The sequence below is a fragment of the Rhodnius prolixus genome, unplaced genomic scaffold, assembly GCF_049639745.1.
Source record: "Rhodnius prolixus isolate KJV_2025 unplaced genomic scaffold, Rpr scaffold_16, whole genome shotgun sequence".
Lineage (NCBI taxonomy): Eukaryota > Metazoa > Arthropoda > Insecta > Hemiptera > Reduviidae > Rhodnius > Rhodnius prolixus.
Window position 1 is genome coordinate 27,993 of NW_027411616.1, and position 20,113 is coordinate 48,105.

At 32.1% G+C, this 20,113-nt stretch overlaps 1 protein-coding gene across 9 annotated transcripts in view; it reads left to right on the plus strand.

The window, feature by feature from the left end:
• LOC141457450 (high affinity cAMP-specific and IBMX-insensitive 3',5'-cyclic phosphodiesterase 8-like) overlaps positions 1-20,113 on the plus strand; it is a 55,126-nt gene that overhangs the window by 656 nt on the left and 34,357 nt on the right. For 4 of the 9 annotated variants that reach the window (XR_012460384.1, XM_074134453.1, XM_074134460.1 and 1 more), the window contains exons 2-4: positions 15,382-15,550; positions 15,659-15,980; positions 16,068-16,134. Coding sequence is in view for 8 of the 9 variants with exons in the window: in XM_074134460.1 (XP_073990561.1) it covers positions 16,090-16,134 (45 nt within the window). In the remaining variant the exon portion in view is untranslated. Of the gene's footprint in view, positions 1-5,180; positions 5,305-15,100; positions 15,252-15,381; positions 15,551-15,658; positions 15,981-16,067; positions 16,135-20,113 lie in introns of those variants that run through there. The other 5 variants (XM_074134456.1, XM_074134461.1, XM_074134459.1 and 2 more) reach the window with 3 other exon arrangements.

Genomic DNA, 20,113 nt, shown 5'->3' on the forward strand with positions numbered 1-20,113 from the left:
ATAACTTAGTTTTAATTTTTATTTTCTCCTAATAAGAGGAAGTATTAAGAGCTCGTCAAAAAAAAAAATATATATATGTTTCGTGATGCCCTGTAATGTAAGAAAATGTTTTTAGCGTTGAGCTGTTTCTCAAAACACAAAATTTCAGAAAGCTTAAAATTGGTTTTGTTCTGTTATTTGTCACTTCTGATGGTTTGGTTTTAATTGGGAATTTAATCAACCGGAAGTGCGACCTTATTGAAGCGGTTTTTTTTAAGGTTTAAGGCGCGTCAACATTTATTTTATTTGTTAAATAAAAACGGATTAATAATCCATTTACAGAAACAACAATAATTATATAATAATAACATAAATAATACAAATAGTTCTGTTTATAATTTAGGTTTATAATAACTGAGGTTATTGGCGCCCGGAGCTTTTTTCATTCACTGCTGGCCTCCGGACAGTGAGCTATAAGGAGCCCCTAAGAAGAGAAAATTAAAAGGCCAGCAATTGAATTCGAACCCGGGATCTCCGAGTGGGATTCTAATACGCTAACCGCATAGCTAATTGTTTCCCTCTTGAAGTAGTATTGCTTTCTTTCATTTTTTTTTTTTTTTTTTTTTCCAGTTCATATACTATTTACTCACATTTTGTATGTGTGTTAGAAACTTTTGATTTTTAGGAGGAGACCTCTCTCCAAGAACCCTCATTCTTAAAGTCTGTTACGTTATGTTTCCTCCAAAATGATCCTTTAGAACGACTAATTGTTCCACTGCCTACATAATGTCAGATAACGTTAAAAGCAAGATTCATGAAAATCAGTTAAGCGGCAGTATGACTCCTCAACAAAATAGATTTTCAAGATTTATTTATTTCTAAAAGCTTGTAGCACCTGTTTTCTTTATACTAGATGCACTATTTTTACGCTTGTACTCCAATCATGATATCTAAAACTGTTTTTCAGAAAACCAATTTTAAGAAAAGTCAGTACCCTGAACAATCTAAGTCGTTATACTACAATAACGTTACTCTTAATTTGTTCTTACGAAAGAATCTTCTATATTTTTGAAGCAGAAAATGTTCAATCAAAGGACAAGAAAGTATTCTATCCTACCTTTTGCCTTGTATTAACGAGAATCAATTTTCCAGCGTTTAAATCAAAGGGTACTCTCGTGACTAAATTTCCAAATTTGAACCAAATAGGGTGACTACAAGTGTCATTGTCTTGGATTTTTTCTACCTTCTTATACTCCACTTGTGAGAGAAAGTGTGGGAAACGTGGAGATTTTCCATTTTGAGATTTCCGTTTTGTGATCCCCGAGGATGTGTGAGTGAGTGTGTGAATTTGTATGTATCCATCTCCAAGTTCTAATTTGATATTTTGCTTAAGTGTTGGCGAAATAAGGTATTATCCAAATTGGCCTACCGGAAGTATCATTCTCTCTTTTAGTTTTTGGTGATTTTATCAAAAACGGTACACTGATGTTTACACGTCTTCACTAAATAATTTTATGAGAAAAAATGTTTGCATAGGGATTTTGGGTAAGTTGGAATGTCACGATTGTTTCATTCGCTTTTAAAGCCAATAATATTTGATGTTAAAAAAAAATAGTTAGTTGTTAATTGTTGAGAATCGTAACAGAAATTCTAATGAGTATTCACATCAGTCTTTTTAAGTTCGTTGATCACATGGTTGGGTTTGCAATGTTGAATGCTATCAATTGTTTCTTGACTTGTGCAGTTACCCTATGCAACCGCAATTCAGAAGATCTAGAATGGGACTTGAAGGCAAGGTTCCCCCCCCTTGCCGTTTTCGGCTATTTTGTACCTTCATATTGAACCATCAGGTTTATGTAGAGAATGATTTTATAGTGTCGGAACAATGGGCAGAAGCTTTTATTAGTAGAAGTCAAATTTCTCTTCACAAACCTGATGATGCAATGATGAATAAAATCATAGATTTTTTTTTATTTTCTTTCGATATTTGTACGAGAAAGTATTATAATGTTTCAAATAACCAAAATTTATGTATTTAAATTAAATTTATGAGCAACCAGTGGCACCTGACATCGCCTTTGTTTCTAAAAGGGAAAGTTTTCCTTCAAAAAGTAGGGGCACTAGTGTACCCCTTTGATTTAAACGCTGAGTATGGTGTGAAACAAGAATCAAATTTGTTGTGAGTATTCCGAAAAGCAGCTGCCCGAAAGTACGACTTTTCTGAACAAGCTTTTAGCGCGCCTAAAGAAGGACTTTAGGAGTTGAATTCTTGAATCTTCCCTCACAAAAATTCTATGAAAGAAATATAAGTTTCTAATATTATGATGTAAATTGTAACATAGAGAAAATACATTATTCTGGATTTTCCAGCTCTAAAACATCTTAACTCTCCTCTATGTTATAGAAACGTTGCGTTATAGACCGTCCCATGCATTGCGTGTATTTATTCAGTCTGCAGTGGTCCGTCAAGTGGTCAGAATGGCATCCCAGACTTGTCGGAGTATTGCTTGCTGGCAAACTTACACAAGCTTCTTCTTCTTCTTCTACACGTCACGGATTAGGCAACATGCCTGTTCCGTCTTAAATTTTGTTTTTTACCTCTATCTTTTCAATGGTCGTCTTATATAGGTTGTCCTCTAAGCCTGTACTTATTGACCATTAGAGGTACTCTTGTACATAGTTGGCATATGATTAGGATGCTTTCTTCAACTCCTTCTTCCTTCATCTATCTATAAATTCATCAATACTACATATATTCAATTCCTCTCGTATAACATTCAGTATCCTCTCTCTCTTTGTGCAACCCTTAACACTTCTTAGGAATCTCATCTCTGCACTTTGTATATTGCTTTTATCTTAAGCAGTGGCACAGCCATAGTTTTGTAAAATTTTAGTTTTGTTTCAAGTCTCGTTTTATTTTTAAGTGATCTGTTTATTACACCACTGATAGCTTGAAATTTACTTATTTAATTTTGTATATCGTTATCTGGATGAAAGCTAAGTTCACAACCCAAATAATTGAAATACAAGATCTGTAACAGTGGTTTATCATCTATTACTATTTTAGAACGAAGTGGGTGCTTTCCATGGTGGGCCATAACCTTTGTCTAACTGATCTATTTAAATTATACTATCCTCAAGTTGATATAGTTTATACACTGGACACTGTAAATCTTCCTTATTCTTCTGTAATATTATTACATCGTCTGCATAGAGTAAGATGTTTAGATTGCTCTTTCTGTCCAACTGGATATCTGAACTAACTTCTTTTTTCCATTTTTTATCAGGTCATCAACGTAAATATTAAACAGAGTTGGCGATATACGACATCCTTGTCGCACACCTTTATTTATTGCCACCACTTGGGTTCTTGAAGTGCCTGTGTTTATTATGACTTTTGTACCTTCATACATACGTTTAACTGTTTCAATGAATTGGAAGGGATAATTTCTTTCTCCAATTATTAATCACAGCTTTTCTCTGTCAACTGAGTGGAACGCCTTATGAAAGTCTATAAATGCCAAATGAGTTTCTAGATTCATTTCTCGTCTTTTTTCTAAAATTCTCTTAACACTGAAAACATTGTCACTGCAGAAGCAGCCCTTTCTAAATCCAGACTGTTCTTCCTCAAGAAGTACGTCTGCTATTGCTCTCAGCATATTTTTTTTTAATGATTTAAATACGCGTCAGCATCTTAGGTTATTGGCGCCCGGAGCTTTTTTCAGTGCACTGCCGGCCTCCGATTCTCTCGTTCATCATCGGATAGTGAGCTGTAAGAAGCTCCCAGGAGGAGAAAATCTAAGGGCCAGCAGCTGGATTCGAACCAGGGATCTCTGCGTGGGAATCCAATACGCTAAATCGCATAGCTAATCCCTTCCCTCTCTCAGCCTATTGTTAATTATTTGAACTTACTCAAGCTTACGCATCCACGCTTCACTACTACCGAGGCATTTTGGCACCCTTCGAGTGTGCTAAGGGAATCTAATTATGCTGACGTCATGAACGCTGGGTAAGCCAGAATGATCATCTAGACATTTACACACTTTCTTGAATTAACTTCATAGGATTTGATGTGCAGTAGAGCCACCTGGAAGTCTAAGAAAATGACGACCACTGATTATCCTTCCCTTACAATCTCAGCAACACAATTTAATTGCAACTAGCTCTGTTTGAAAAGCCAGTTTTCTAAGGCTTACTGAGATGTCAAACCGAGATTAAGCGCAGTTCATCCTGCCTGCTCATTCTTCGGCTTTGAAAGCTACCGAAAACATTTCAATCATAAGCTTAAAGTTATGAATTATATAATAACTGTAGACTGTTAATGTTAAGTTTATAGCTTCAAGGGATCATCTTGCAAATTTTTTTAGTGAACGTAGTGACGGATACAATCTCATTGAGATAGTGATCCTAAAATGGAAGAGAAGTATATTATTAAAAAAGTAATTAATTTACTTCTTAAACCAATCCCCGCTCCGAAAATGCTGGATGCGCTGTTTTTTTTTAAGCATATTCGTTGCCCATATGATCTGTAAGTTTTATTTAACACATTATTCAAGGAAAATTCATTTTAAGGCAGTTTTTTACTAGAGATAGGCGTTAGGCTTCCCTCTAAAGTGCTATTTTTGTATGATGTACGGTTATAACACCTGCACAGTATTAACGAATTAATTGTTAGAATTGTTGGTTTGAAGAAAGAAGCAAGAAAGAAAGGGCAAATTTTTTAAATGGTTCTTTGAGATATCCAAGATTTTCTTAAGAAATCACACCAGAGGATTTCTTGGAACTTTGTGTACTCACATATGTTTGAAATTTTTTTCGATTAAAATAGGTTTTAGGATGGTTATGGTAGGGGTGTATGGTTTCCCTCTTAAGTACCACTTCTATATATTATTTGGGTTTTACCAACTAAATAATGTTAGTGAGAATTAAATTTGTCTCTAAATTTCAAATGAAAATCGTTTACCATTTCAATAAAATTTGACCCTCACATCTGTGTGAATTATAATAAGCGATAGCCAAGAGAGTTTTTTTCGCTCCAGATGACTTCTTTTTCAGTTGTTTTGCAGTTTTTAAAATTTGTTTATACGTATACATATGTATATAAAACTTGGCAAATTCAAAATAAGAATTCATGTTTGTTTTAAATCTAATTATCAATTGAGATGTGAAACAATTTATTTTATTTATTTTTATTTGAACAGACTAAAGAGTTCAAAAATTCATTTCTTCACTTTCACCTGTGATTCAATGAAGTGCACATGTATACCGTTCAAGGCAAGCCGCTTGGCACACACTACTGCGCACAGTCTTTCAAACCAATTTTAAGTATATTTATTTCTTTCAGACAATTGATTACTTATTTATTCATTACTTTCTCTTATTCCTAGTATGAGAAAGATTGTATTTTTGCCAATTTTCGAAATTGAGTTTTCATTGAAATTGCTGTTCTCTGCCTAAATGTGACCTATATCTCAAGAACAAAAATCAAAGAAAGTTCAAATTTATATATATTGTTCTCATCAGGGAATAAGGTTTTGGACAAAATTTACTAAAAATATTTATTTATTACGCATTTATTTAAAACTTACAGATTAATGTTCCAGTTACAAACCATGTGGCATACTCAGTAATACCCATTACTATTTCCATTTTTTAATTTATTCTCCATTATAGCCATAAGACATGTCAACGTAGGGGTTGATTCTATAAATAATAAAAATAGTAAATATATATACCAGAAACAAAACTTGAGAACACCTTGCGATCCTATTTAAATACAAAAAAAGAAAAAAAAAGAATAATATTAAAGTTAAACTCTTGGTACTATAAGGAACAAATGTTAAATAATTTTCTCACTTTGGAAACCTGAAATGTGTACTTTCTTCATAAGCGAAAAACTATCATTAATCTTAATTATATTTTCAGAATAAAAAAAATTAAGATACATTAAAAGTTGTTGCTGTTTATCAAGTATTTTTTCACATTAATTTCCCTTTGAATTACAAATCTGGACAGATTAAAGTGCCATGAGCTAAGTTAACAAGAAGTTAAATAAATTTATAATAGTGCACATAATTCCGTACTCACTTTATTTGTAATTGTTTCTTTAGAGCCCTAAACAATGTCTGAGATCTAGCATCATTCTATAGAAAAGTGAGTACAGAATATAGATGGATCTGGTGTACGTTATTCCTAATGTTGTAAGAAGGATTACTGAAGAAGATAATTGAATGATTGAGGTCTTTAAATTATGAAGTTGAGGAACTGCAGAGAAACATGAGATATAAACATTTCCTACAAACAAAAAGGTGTGGGTGATGACTGTAAGTAGAAATATCAGTTGTAAGAAAAAAAAAAAAACACCTTAGCAATCATTGCTACACAGATCCATCTATGTGCACTTGATAAGGTGGAGGACAGATGGCACATTACAGATGAGGTTTGACAGAATTGAAAAGGAGATATGCGATGATTTTCTAGTAGACGGTATTAAACAGAATTTATCAATGTTTTTTCAATATCACTATTCGTGCAATATTTAAGAAATGTTATGTAATTCCAGCAGTAAAAAAGTCAAATGATAGAAGCAAACATTTTAAGTCGTCTGCAAACTTAATACCGATGGTCTCTTCAATTCTAGCTTTATATTAATGAAGGAAAGAATTAATAGCGGACCCAAACAGGAACCCTGCCTGCGGTACATCAGATCGGGTAGAGAAGATTCTGGAGTAGACTTTCATTTTTACAATTAGGATTCTACTTGTAACTCTGAAGCCACTTGAGTAATTTACAATGATCTCGTATGTTTGAACATTGACCATAAGAATATTGTAATTTACTTGCAATTTGCGCATAAAACCTAAAAAGTAAGAATCGTTAATCGTGGCTTTTCCGTTTGATTAATTTCGTGGATATTGTCGGGTACTATGATAACACTTAAATTAAATATTGGATTTGACTTGTTGATATTGTCGCTTTTTGAGCTGATAATTTCAAAGAAAGCCGTATAAAAATTAAAATTCATTAGTAAACTTGATTGATAAGGTTGAATTTTCATATTAACCTAATTATTATTTTATTTATTTTTTTAAATAAATTTAATCATTCATATTTGCCAGAAATTAAATTAAAAAGTTCTGATTAGAAAACCAATCTACGAACTATTTATTATTTCATACACTTTAAACCTTAAATATACATAATTAAAACATAGTGAATTGCATTTATTAATACTCAAATAAATTGATAGCGAAATCGTCACCTTAAATGCTGATGTTTCTACGCAGTTTGTGGAAGTGGTTACCATTCTCAGAAATGTTTCTGTCTCAAGGAATAGTCACGAAACTACACATTATTTTATTTATTTATTGCTAGTAAGCTTACATGGGTTTTTAAGCAAGTGAATCAGCGAAAATAATAAGAATACCAAAATAATGGTAATATTATTAATGGCAATATACACTAAATGAACAAGACAAATGACAAAAAAATATATAAAACATATTAAAAGTAAAGACATCTTAAAATAAAAGAACCAAAACAGACCTGCTTGCAAATAAAATATAAAATTCAAAATAATTTACGGATGAGCAGAGAAATCAACAAAAACAAAAAGAAACTATTCTCCCAAAACAAAATTTCTTACTCCAAGCGATTGTTTACAATAGTTATATATTGCATTTACTCGATCTTTAGAATTTATGGTTAATCATTTCTCAAATAAAGTTACTTTTCAAGCAAGAAAGTTGGCCGATAAAAAATTTGAAAGGTAGTCAGCACTCCACATGTATAGGTAGTTTCTTTTCTTCCAAACTATCCAGAAAAGAGGGAGGTTTAGGGAAAGAGCGTTTCTCTTGGCAATTACAATTTAAACTTAGCGATAAATGTTGAAAGCAACTATACATTATTAATTACACAAGAAATCTAAGTAAATCTCAGAGTAAGAGAATGTCGTGTGAGTGTTCACTCCAGATTGGAGAATATTAATGAGTTAGAACCTTGAGAATAATCGTAAGAGGAAGTCGTTGGGTTTTCTAAGAAGATATTCATTTTAGAAGAGTTAGCAATGTTTACAATTTGAAATAGTGAGATAAATAAACGTATGAAACTAAATGTGTGACAAATATATCTATATACATATGTATAATGTATATGGAGCCTATTACTGGTTAGTGTCAATAGATACGATTCACATGTTTTCTTCTTATTTAGACATCACGTGCAATGATTAAGGAAGACAATAACTGAACCTTACTTGGAATATATGATTTCAAAAATTATAAGCTAATTTAGATGCAGCACTGTTATTGGAGTCCACGTGAATATTATAAATATAGAAATACTCGTATGTGCAATGTGTTCAATTTTATTCCCCAACTTAGTTCAAAATAATACATCAAAATCAATAAATATTATCTATGTTTATCAACCAGATTAAAATAGACTGCACCCGCTCTTTATCCTAAAGCATAAAACATGTGTTTTTTTTTGTAAAGCATTCTTTCGTACTGCGAACGTGACAATAAAAAATATTATAGGCTTTTATCGTGAATCTAGGTTGTAAGAATAGGCTGTACATTGTAGCTTTGTCTGCTCAAGATTTACTCACCAATTAAGCTTATTCCTCGAAATATAGGCCACCCCTTTTCATATTATAAGGCGAAAAAGCAATTCTTGTTACTTTTACTACATCACGGGCGTCGCCAGCTTCCAGGCTAGAGGGAGTAACTAAACGTATAGAGCTTAAAAGAAAAAAAAGGCGGAATAAAGAAGAAAGATTTATATATGAGTAAGAAAATAATTGACTCCTTAACAAAAACTTACAGTTTTAAAAGTTAAGTATAAGGGTTGATTAAACGCCAAAAGGTACACAAATCAGCAGTTCCCAACATTTCATTAATACTTCATTGATATAATTTAAGTAATTTTACTGCATTAACTTTTCCTTCACATTTTTTAGAATTTGTTAGATGTCACAGACCCTTATGCTGGCCATTTTCGTCTACAAAATATTTACTCAAGTAGCACACCATTTAACTTAGATTGACTGTAATATCTATTTATCTATAATAATCAAACTATTAATCACAGGTGAAAAAGAAAACGTTATAAAAAATATAAAAAAAATAAGAGGCTAAAAAATTCATAAACTTTTTTTACATCAATGATTTTATGCATTTATTTTTATTTTTAAATAAAAATCATTGGTTTAAGTTCATTCTTCGATTAAAGTAATTGTTATTTTATGTTGTAGTCAAACGTTTGTAATAATAAGTAATAAATAATCTGGCTTTATCGCAAATAATATAGTTTTCTTCAATTACATTCTCAATCTAGGTGTTCTTCCCACAATGTTATATATATGTAATATAAAATAAAGAAAATAAAGATATGCATATTTTTAGGACAGCTAATTATTCCAGTATTTTACCATAAGTAAAATTAGGGGGACTAAATTAAATTACAATTGAGAAATGAGTAAATATTGTTGAATAATCTACTTGTTATTAAATGTATGTTATTTGTGCTCACGAATATTTCGGTAAGACGAATTTAAGACTGAAATATTGTTTTGAATCCTCCGTGATTGAAATTTAAAAAGTGGCCGACTCTAACTTTGTTTTTTTCTACTTTAACATGCATGTATATGTGACTACTCAGAATAATTCATCACTCATTTTATCATAATTATAATAAAAAAATATTATGAATGAACTGGCCAGCATAAGGGTCTGTGACATCTAATAAATTCTAAAAAATGTGAAGGAAAAGTTAATGCAGTAAAATTACTTAAATTATATCAATGAAGTATTAATGAAATGTTGGGAACTGCTGATTTGTGTACCTTTTGGCGTTTAATCAACCCTTATACTTAACTTTTAAAACTGTAAGTTTTTGTTAAGGAGATTTTTGTACCTTTTGGATAGATTTTCCTTTTTGTCTATTTGCAAAGTTACGTCTGCTTTACAGATTTTTTAAAATTTGGAATAAGCTATTCTATCATTATAACCTGATAAGGTGTTAAATCGGAACCGTAACTACCACTGGAGAGATCTTTTTAAAGAATGATTATAGTTGCGGTCCCCAAACCATCCTCAATAACCATTTTTTTGAGAAAGCGTTTTGAATAAAATAGGAAGGTATTTGTACGTAAATAGCAAAATTAAACTGCGATTTCAGTACTTCCTTTTAAGAGGAGCAAGAAAAATAAACTGCGATTACAGTACTTCTCCCTAAAAGGCAAAGATTTTGAATCGAACGACAATTCATTGATGTAAATCGGTTCACTCATTGATAATTTTAACGATTGCAGTACTTCCTCTTAGTAGGTGTAAGAGCATGATGGCACTTCACAGCCACGTAGAGGAGCTTTAACCACTTATTTGAGCTAAATTTTATCAAAATCGGACTAAGCTTTGTAGAAATATTGGTAATAATAGTTTGAAAGGGCCTTATTTGGGTGGGGCGAACTCCCCTCCTTATGAGGCATAGCGTCGAGACTTTTAAAGTACAAATCAGTACAAAATTTCGATTCGAATGACACTTCATTCATGAAAATTGGTTCACGTGTCGATAATTTGAAACGATTGCTATACTTCCCCTTAACAAGTGTAAGAGCAGATCGTCGCTTTATTGTTAGGTAGGGGAGCCCTAACCCTATCATCCTACCAAATTTTATCAAAATCGGGCCAAGATTTACAGAGTAATTAGTAATAATAATTTTGGAGGGGGCCTTACATAAAGGGGGCTAACTCCTCTCCCATTCAATGTACAGGGCCGAGACCCCCAAAAGGCACATCTACATAAAATTCCGAATCGAATGACACCTCATTCATGAAAATCGGTTCACGCGTTTAGGCGCTACGTTGTTTACAAAAAAGGTAACAAGAACAACAACAACAACAAGAAGAAGAAGAAGAAGAACAAGAACAAGAACATTTTTTGAAAAAGCCGTTTTTGCTCATTTTCGGCAACTTTTTTCTCGAAACCTATTAGATCTGGGTGGTTGCAAAAAAATTACAGTTATAAAGGAGGATTTGCCCTATATTATAAAGAAAATTTGGGAATTTTATCTTTTATAGAAAAATAGAAAAAAATTGTCAAAGTTGGGTGTTTTTCAACGTTACACTTTTTCGTGCAGTTTTTGATGGTCAACCCTTATACAACTGTCCTACCGGACAGTTTTAATATAGCGTTTTTTTTCAAAAATACTGTGCATTAAGGGGTTAAAGAAATATTTAAGTATTACTTTGATTGATCTATTAAATTGATGCAAATGTATGTAAAATTAGACTGATTTAAACTCCCAGTCAAAAAAATCGCAACACCTAGAAATTTCGATTTTTTTTTTAGATTTGGAGCCTAGCCCACCTTTTATTTTGCTTCTTGTAATAGGATTAATTTATGAATTTGCTCATGACCTTTGTTACTCACTATTTGTCAACAAACGAAGGATTAAATGTTTATCTCGATTGATTTCACTTCCTCTTTCAGTTTGAATTTACCTTTACTTTGTCCCGTACATCAGTTTCTTTCTCTCTTTCTTTATTCAAGTGATAATGAGTCGTTTAGGCCGTGAAGATTCAGTAAGAGTAATAACTCTTCAGAAAGAAAATCTTTGCGAAACATTGCTAATCGCCTTGGTTTTCATTTCTCTACTGTTTCAAGGGCCATTTAAAGTTACAGAGAGACAGGGAGTCACTCAAGACGACCAAATTCAGGACCTCCAAAAGTTACTGATCCCACTGATGATTGTTTTATTAAATTGCAAGCGCTCAGGAAACGCTGAGTAGTTAAACTATAGAGTTATAGAGTAGACTTTTTCTACAATTCGGTATAGAATTTATAAATATCGGGACAATACAAAGGGAGACATAGAGGTTTGAAATTTGAACGATTTGCGAAACCTCCAAAATTTAACTCTGGTCAATAAAAAGTGTGATATAAAGTTTTGAAATTTGAAGGTAGAAAAAACCATGAATCCGTGCGCTATGAAACCTTTGGAACTTTGAGACCAAAGGAGATAGTAGCGCAAAAATAACTAGTAGGGAAAGTCCTCAACCTCCTTGTATGTAATTATGTAAAAGAAAGTATTATTCCAAAAGAAATATTATTTATCGTATTTTTAGAGGGATTTTTTTCCTTGCTTAATTCGAAAGTTTATCAAAAACCTATGGGAGAAATGTTGAAATAAAAAATTTAAATTACTTATTTTACTGAAATTATTAGGTTTTAAGTATTGGCCAATCACAATGTAGTATGTTTGCAGACTGTGGGCGGGTCATGCCCACGTCTAGGATAATCACGCCCCTTCCAATGAAATTATTCAAGGCTGGTCAAAGCGTATTAACAATGGTGCTTCAATACCTTTTACTTATTTTTCTAAATCTTTTATTATTTTCTCATATTTTAATCACATTTTTGTTATTTTAGCAATAATATTAATCTTACGTAAATATTGAGAAAAAATGCTAACAAATTAGTCCAAAAAAAAACATTCTCAATTTTCAAGAAATTTTTCATTAAGTTAAGATCATTTTCGAATAGTTTTCGCAAATATTCGACACTTTCACTTTACTTTCCCGTGAAATTGGGAAATGATTAAAAGTAGGATTAATTTCGCCGATTAAATTCTGATTAAAATTTAAACAAAAATTAATAAATTAAATTTATGATTGAATTGTATTTCTAATCAGTGCCCATCTCTATTATTAATCAACAAAAGGAAAAAATATATTCCACAGCCCTGAAGATGACTTAGTAGGTAGGTCGAAAGTTTAACAAAAATAAGACTGAAATTAACAATAATTTCTCTTCTCTGAGTAGTTAATTGCTTCTCTTTTAAACTGATTCCTGTTAAACTGGAAAATATCTATTTCATTGGATAAAATAAAAAACCAATTTCAAAAAAAATACATAATACATTCCACTTCTTTTCCTGAGAGAAAATTGATGAAAATACGACGTTTTTACACTTTTTGGGCGAGTGGACATTTGTCTCTAATCTTTAGACTTTTAATTTTTATTCTAGACTTCTTTAGGAGAATTCGTTTTGGAGGCGTTCCGGTGGTGGATGTAGACTTTCCTTTCTTCACTTCAATGTAACGTATGAGTTTATAAACTGTAAAATGCGAGTAACAGATAAATTTGTTTCAAATTTTGAGAATCGCAGTATGAGAAATTCATGGGGAATGTTCTGTCAGTAAAGTCCCATTGAACTGGAGGTCAGGCGAAAGCTTAGTTATAGTACGCAGCATACACACCTACACGAAAAACCTTTTTAAGCTTGTGGTGTTGCGCACAGTAAAATTCCTGATAATATATACACCAGGTAACCTCGAACCACTCTCGCCGGGCAACCATCTTGTTGAAAATACATATCTATCCGACGTTGTAGATGAACATCTTCAAGCGGAACTGGCAAAATGTCTCTGAAAAAAAGTTGGATACCTTTCACCAGTTAAGTTCTCTCTGTAGAATATGGGCCGATTAGTTGATTTCCTATAACTCCACCCAACGTTTGTAGGAAAAACAACCTGAACGTCGAATAACTCTAGCCTGTCTAGATCTTGACTTCGCCACCATAAGTGTTGCTACAAGCAAAGCGTGGGAGTCCAGAGTTTTGGCTTGCCTATCCGTTGGTTGTGCCCAGTTCGTTATATGCTCCACCCACTTTTTTTTTAACGGCGGGAAATTTCGAAAAAATAAAAAACACGTATTTAATCATTTTTAGTCTAGTTTATTTTCAGTGATTGACCCATTTTTTTAAACCCTTGTATCTCGAGATACAGCATCCAACTTTTGTTTTTCAAATGGAACGTTATATTTTTTGTTGCATATTTTTGTAGTATTTGAGCTCCTAAAAAAAACAAAAAAGTTTTTTGGAAATCAGTTAGGTTTTTCAAAAGTTATGGATATTTAAAATATGAAAAACAAATTTCAGTTTACTGTCAAAATTACGTTATTTTTTTTTTTAAAGAATCTATTCAAACTGGGCACAACCAACGGATAGGCAAGCCAAAACTCTGGACTCCCACGCTTTGCTTTTAGCAGCACTTATGGTGGCGAAGTCAAGATCTAGACAGGCTAGAGTTATTCGACGTTCAGGTTGTTTTTCCTACAAACGTTGGGTGGAGTTATAGGAAATCAACTAATCGGCCCATATTCTACAGAGAGAACTTAACTGGTGAAAGGTATCCAACTTTTTTTCAGAGACATTTTGCCAGTTCCGCTTGAAGATGTTCATCTACAACGTCGGATAGATATGTATTTTCAACAAGATGGTTGCCCGGCGAGAGTGGTTCGAGGTTACCTGGACAGAAATTTCCATTAAAAGTGCTTAGGGACTCATTGTCCGATCCAATGGCCACCTCGATCTCCGGACTTAACCCAAATGGACTATATTTTGTGGGGATACCTAAAAAAATAAAGTGTAAAGTATCCTTAATCCCGTGGCTTCAGTCGATGATCTGAAACGTCGAATTACTCTAGCCTGCCTAGATCTTGACTTCACCACCATAAGTGCTGTTACAAGCAAAGCGTGGGAGTCCAGAGTGTTGGCTTGCCTATCCGTTGGTTGTGCCCAGTTTGAATAGATTCTTTAAAAAAAATAACGTAATTTTGACAGTAAACTGAAATTTGTTTTTCATATTTTAAATTACCATAACTTTTGCAAACCTAACCGATTTCAAAAAAAAATTTTTTTGTTGTTTTTAGGAGCTCAAATACTACAAAAACATGCAACAAAAAATATAACGTTCCATTTGAAAAACAAAAGTTGGATGCTGTATCTCGAGATACAGGGGTTTAAAAAAAATGGGTCAATCACTGAAAATAAACTAGACTAAAAATGATTAAATACGTGTTTTTTATTTTTTCGAAATTTCCCGCCGTTAAAAAAAAAAGTGGGTGGAGCATATAACTTTGGCCACCCTGTATGTATATATATAAGTAAATATATATATATTTATTTATTTTATTAAACATATGGAATTGATTCACTTTTAAAAAAGATACAATATATATTTTGCAACATTGTTTTGTCAGTAATAATACTTTAGAGTCAAGTTTCAGAACATGTACCTATTTTATTTTACAGATAATACAGAGCATACTGCGCTTTTTGGTGTTTAAGATTTTTTTTTTTACACAGAATCCACTCATTGATAAAAATTTTCATTTCTCATATAATAACACTTAAAGATTATTGCTTTTAAGGTTCATTAGGTATGGAAAGTGGTTTTTATAAATAGTCTATGAAATAGAAAATCGCAGTAAGTATACAGTACTGTTGTAATACTAGTTAACTTGATCAATATATATTGATAATATTAATAAATTAATATATTATGTATATTCGTATCATTTTAGTTGGAAATATTTATCCAGGAAAATTAATTTTAGGTAAATCTGGGGTAGGTGACGTTAGAACCCACTGTAGAGGCACATTTCAGAATATTTTGCGTATTTTCACGTTCAAACAAAAATAAAATTTCGGACAAAAAAGGCCGAATTCGAACTAAGTAGGATTACTGCAAATTTTTTTTCAAGTTTTTAGCGATTCCCTCCAAAGGTAGCTGTAACAAGTTTCTTTAACTTAGCTTTCTTTCTTTCTTCTTTCTTTAACTTGATACTAAACAATTTATAGGTCTATTACTTTTATTTAAATTCTTTGTTTCAGGCCGAGAGATGTAGGAACTGACAGCACACGCTTCTCTCTAAGTTTTTATTAAAGTGAATCTATATCATTTTGAAGCCCAGTATCAATTAGTATTATTTGAAACTTTACTTGGAGAGAAAGAAAAGTCGTTCCATACCAGTTTCAAGAATTTGATATGATATAATAGATTAATATGAATTTGATATAATTTACTGCTTATTTACTGAAAGCAGTAAATTTTGAATGCTTGAAAAATATCGAGTGGAACATCCTATTGATACATTTTGCTGTATTGCGCACTTTTCAAGACAAAATGGAAGATACAAATTCAATTTGTCAATCTGTAAGTAGATTGAAAGATTGTAATCAAAGTCTATCTCTTGTACAAATAAGTTCACAATATATGAATATGTGCACTTGTATTGTTTAGCAATGAAGTCAAGAACGTTTGAATGCAATGGGGTGCCTGCATAGTCGACTCTCATCTCTGCCTCAAGGTAAGTCATATTACTTTTTTTTTATCATGGTCACTCAGGAGGTTTTGAGTGCTTCAAAGTTAATTCCTTGTCATACATTTTTAACTGAATTATTCAAAGGTATTTAAACAAAAAAACATGTTATCAGTAGGATTTACTAAAGTTTGGAAAAAAAATGCCGTTTTTCATTGGATTTTTGTTTTATACATAACAAAAAATGTATTTACGAAACATTACCAATATATTATACTAGTTATCTTCCGGTGAGCTTTAGTTACAGTATTAATACTATTTCAAGATGTAGCAGCGAAGAATTGCGTTTTGACACTGTAGCTATGAGTTTCTTTAATTTGTTAAATAGATAGACCCAAAATAATATGAGCCACTAAACGGAACAAATGTAAATGCTTGGTTCCATCATGTTGTTGCTGCATCAATTTAGATTTACGGGATCGATAGTTACCCTTTTAGAAAGCACTCGTTTTTTGTTCTCTAAAGCCGGGTATTTCTGTGCCAGAGCTGCATGCAAACGATTCGGTTGTATATTGTGAAGATGGAAATCAATGGTTTACCATCTGGGGTAGACTCAATGGATAACTCTCTCGAACTTCTAAAAATCACCACTTTTTCTCTAACTCCACGTTTTTCAAAGGGCTGAGCTGAACCACTGCAGTGTGTAAAATGCCAGAAGATCTTCTGTTATCATGCTCAACAATTTAATAAAACCATCATCCGAGAGATTACTAACGAGCAACTTTTGGTAAGATACAAAACGATGCTAAACTTGTGCTGTCTTCAGCTTTGAAGAAACTGCCTAGTATTTTTCTTTACTGATGTGATGATGCCGGTTAGTTGTAGAGTTGTTTCGCTGAAATCAGATTATAGTTAATTTGTGCTTTTGCTTGGTACTTTTCACATTAGGTCTACCTCTACCTGATTCTTTTCTTTCCAACTGCAGCACTTTTTTTCCTTCTATTTAACAAATTTTGCTGGTTGTTTAGCTGCTAAACATAATCTCTTAGGACCATAAAAATGTTTAATTCTACAATCATATTTAACAAATGAAAGATGAACAATAATATATTTTTTTAACATAACTCATTATCAGTGGTAAAGGATTGACAGTATCACCTAAGTTTGAGCACAAAATCCTGAGGTCAATAAATATAATGAAACTTTAAAAAAAAACGATAAATTTATATATTTATGTACGTTATATATTTACGTTATCATATTTATTTGTTGCCAATAGGCAATAGTAAATAAAGTTATAAAATTAAATGATTAAAGTTAAAGTAATAAAGAAAGTTAAATTCATTATATTAGATATGATTTAAAAACTAATCCCGACTGGACTGTCAAAAATAAAAATCTCTATTTCCGTAATGAGCAACATTGGTCCTCCCTTTGTCATGAGCAGCAATACCAGTATAAACAATCAAATATTTTTTTTTTTTTTTATTGCTCATAAAATATAATTTTTTAGCAAGAGTTGAGTAGTACATTATAAAACATATACATAATACAATAACATCATACTTCAAAAACAAATTTTTACAAAATGTCAAGTTTAACCAAATTCAAAAACAAAAGAAAAAGAAACATTTACCCTTAAGAATAAAAAATAAGAACCAAAAAGTAATGAAATAAAATTAACAAGCTGTCACACTTTCAGCATGTATTAAAAATATAAATAAATAGAGATATGCCTCTAGGGAAGATTTAACACAACATTTCTTAATTTGAGGGCCTTAGAAATATAATAGAAAATTTTATTGATTTTTGAAACTGACTCTGGTACCAACAAGTTACAAAATATTAAATTCACATCCAAGACGCCACTAACATATTCGGAAATATGGAGCTTACGGAAATTATCAAATAATTTACATTCTAAAACAAAATGTTCTAAGCTATCCAAACTACCCGAATTACACAATGGGCAAATCGACTCTGGAGAAAACTTATAAGCTGTCCCATTATAAAAAAGCCTATTAACCTTCTTTCCCATTAACCGCAACTGACAAAATATTCTAAGTTTATTTATATGTATATTATACGTTAAATACTCTTCTCCCAATCCTAGGGTACTTATATTTCTAAAATACATATTGTAATGAGAAGTCTCTGCCTTAGAGATATCTTTACATAAAAGATTATTTCTACACGCTTCGATTAGGGAAGAGTAATTATCACAAAGCAGTTTCAAGTCTTGTGCCAACCAGACATCCTGTGCCCCAATCTCGAATAAATAAGTACTAAACTCAGTAGTATTTCATTAAAGGGCATCTTTTTGCTATCACTTAGCTGCAAAAGCCTATCACAGCACATTCTGGGGAGGCGGTCATTACCCATAGCAAGTAATTTCCTCCACCAGCCCAGCAGCCGTTTGAACACATTAAATTTCAGATGAATCCTACCAGATTCTAGGCGGACATAAAAATCAGGAGTGGAACGCGGTAAACTCAAAAGAAGCTTAATGAAGCGGACCTGCGCCCTTTCAACTATTTCAGTATATGGAGGGGACCAAATTTCTGCACTATATAAAAGCACATTGACCACAAGACTATCAAACAATTTGATGCTTGATTGCCAGCTGTCACTTTTTACTGACTTGAGGATATCTAACACTCCTGGAATAGCCAAAGAACTTTTAGTTAAAAAATCTGAAGCAGATTTAGCAAATTTAGCTGAAGAGTAAAGCGGCACACCTAAATATGTATAATTTCTTTGTACCTCAATCTCTAAGTTATTGAGAAAGAATTTCTTTAAATTTTTTAATCTACCTCCTCTTTTAAAAGGGACTATAACAGTTTTTTTATGGTTAACGTTTAAGTGGTTCTCTTTACAATAATCTTCAAGAATCTTAAGATAAACAATCAAATATATATCATCATTGTGGCTTTGATACAGCTCTGCCAGGTTTTTTTTTCTTTTTAACTGACATTCCAAAATGTTGCTCAAATAATCGTTTTACCATGAAAATGATGATGAAAATAACTTCGTTGTTTTGCACTCTACCCAACTGTTATTTTCTTATGCTCTTTAGAATCAGGCAGCCATCCAAGAATGAAAATTATCATCCCTCACATTTAAATTACACATGCACATGAGAATATTTTAAAATATCCTCTATGGCTGATACCTTATGTTCAGGAATTTCGTGTGTGCTTTAAACATTCGGAGGGTTGAATACAAGATTTGGCTCTGCTGGAAATATTTCTCTGACGCCAAAAATGTTTCCAATCCTAACGGAATGTTGCGCTATCCGCCTTAGTTTGAAATCATTAAGCCTATTTAGTTTCACTTATCTGTGATACATTCAAAGTGATTTATAAAAACTTCTAAGACATTTTTATTAATCATCATCCATCTTCATTCCATCCATTTCCATCTTCTCCTACAGTATATTTATTTTATAAAATGATCCAATTTTTAGAGTTTAAAGCTTTAAAAATAAAAGTATAAATTTTTATTTTTCATTTTAATCTAAATTTGAGCCAATAGTATTTATGCTACATATGTATATAATTTATTCAGAAGAATTGGTACTTTTTAAGGCAAATCGTACAAGGATTATACAAATCATTTAAAACTCTCTACACCTTTATGTTTGAATTTTTTGTCCGTAAAAATCATTGTCCAGACGAGGGAAGAGATTATCTGAGTGGTTAGCCAATAGTTTAAACAGTTTATTAACTGTTGAAAGCCACCTTTCTGCCAGCTGTTGAATTTCTCTGTAACATCATTCTTTGGTATCTAAATTTAAGAAGCTCCTACACTGTATTTTCAACCAGCTTCGGTGAAGTAATTAATTTTTTTGCTGTAATGAAAATGTGCCCTGAACCGAAATAATAATTTATTTCGGAAATTATAATTAATCAAATGGAGCTAAGAAGCATGGACTCTAAGTTGGGCGTACAAGAAGTTCAATTTTGTTAAGTTCGTCCTTTATTTTTTGGCAGTTGCGTGGCCGAGACTTATTTCGTTAATTGACAAA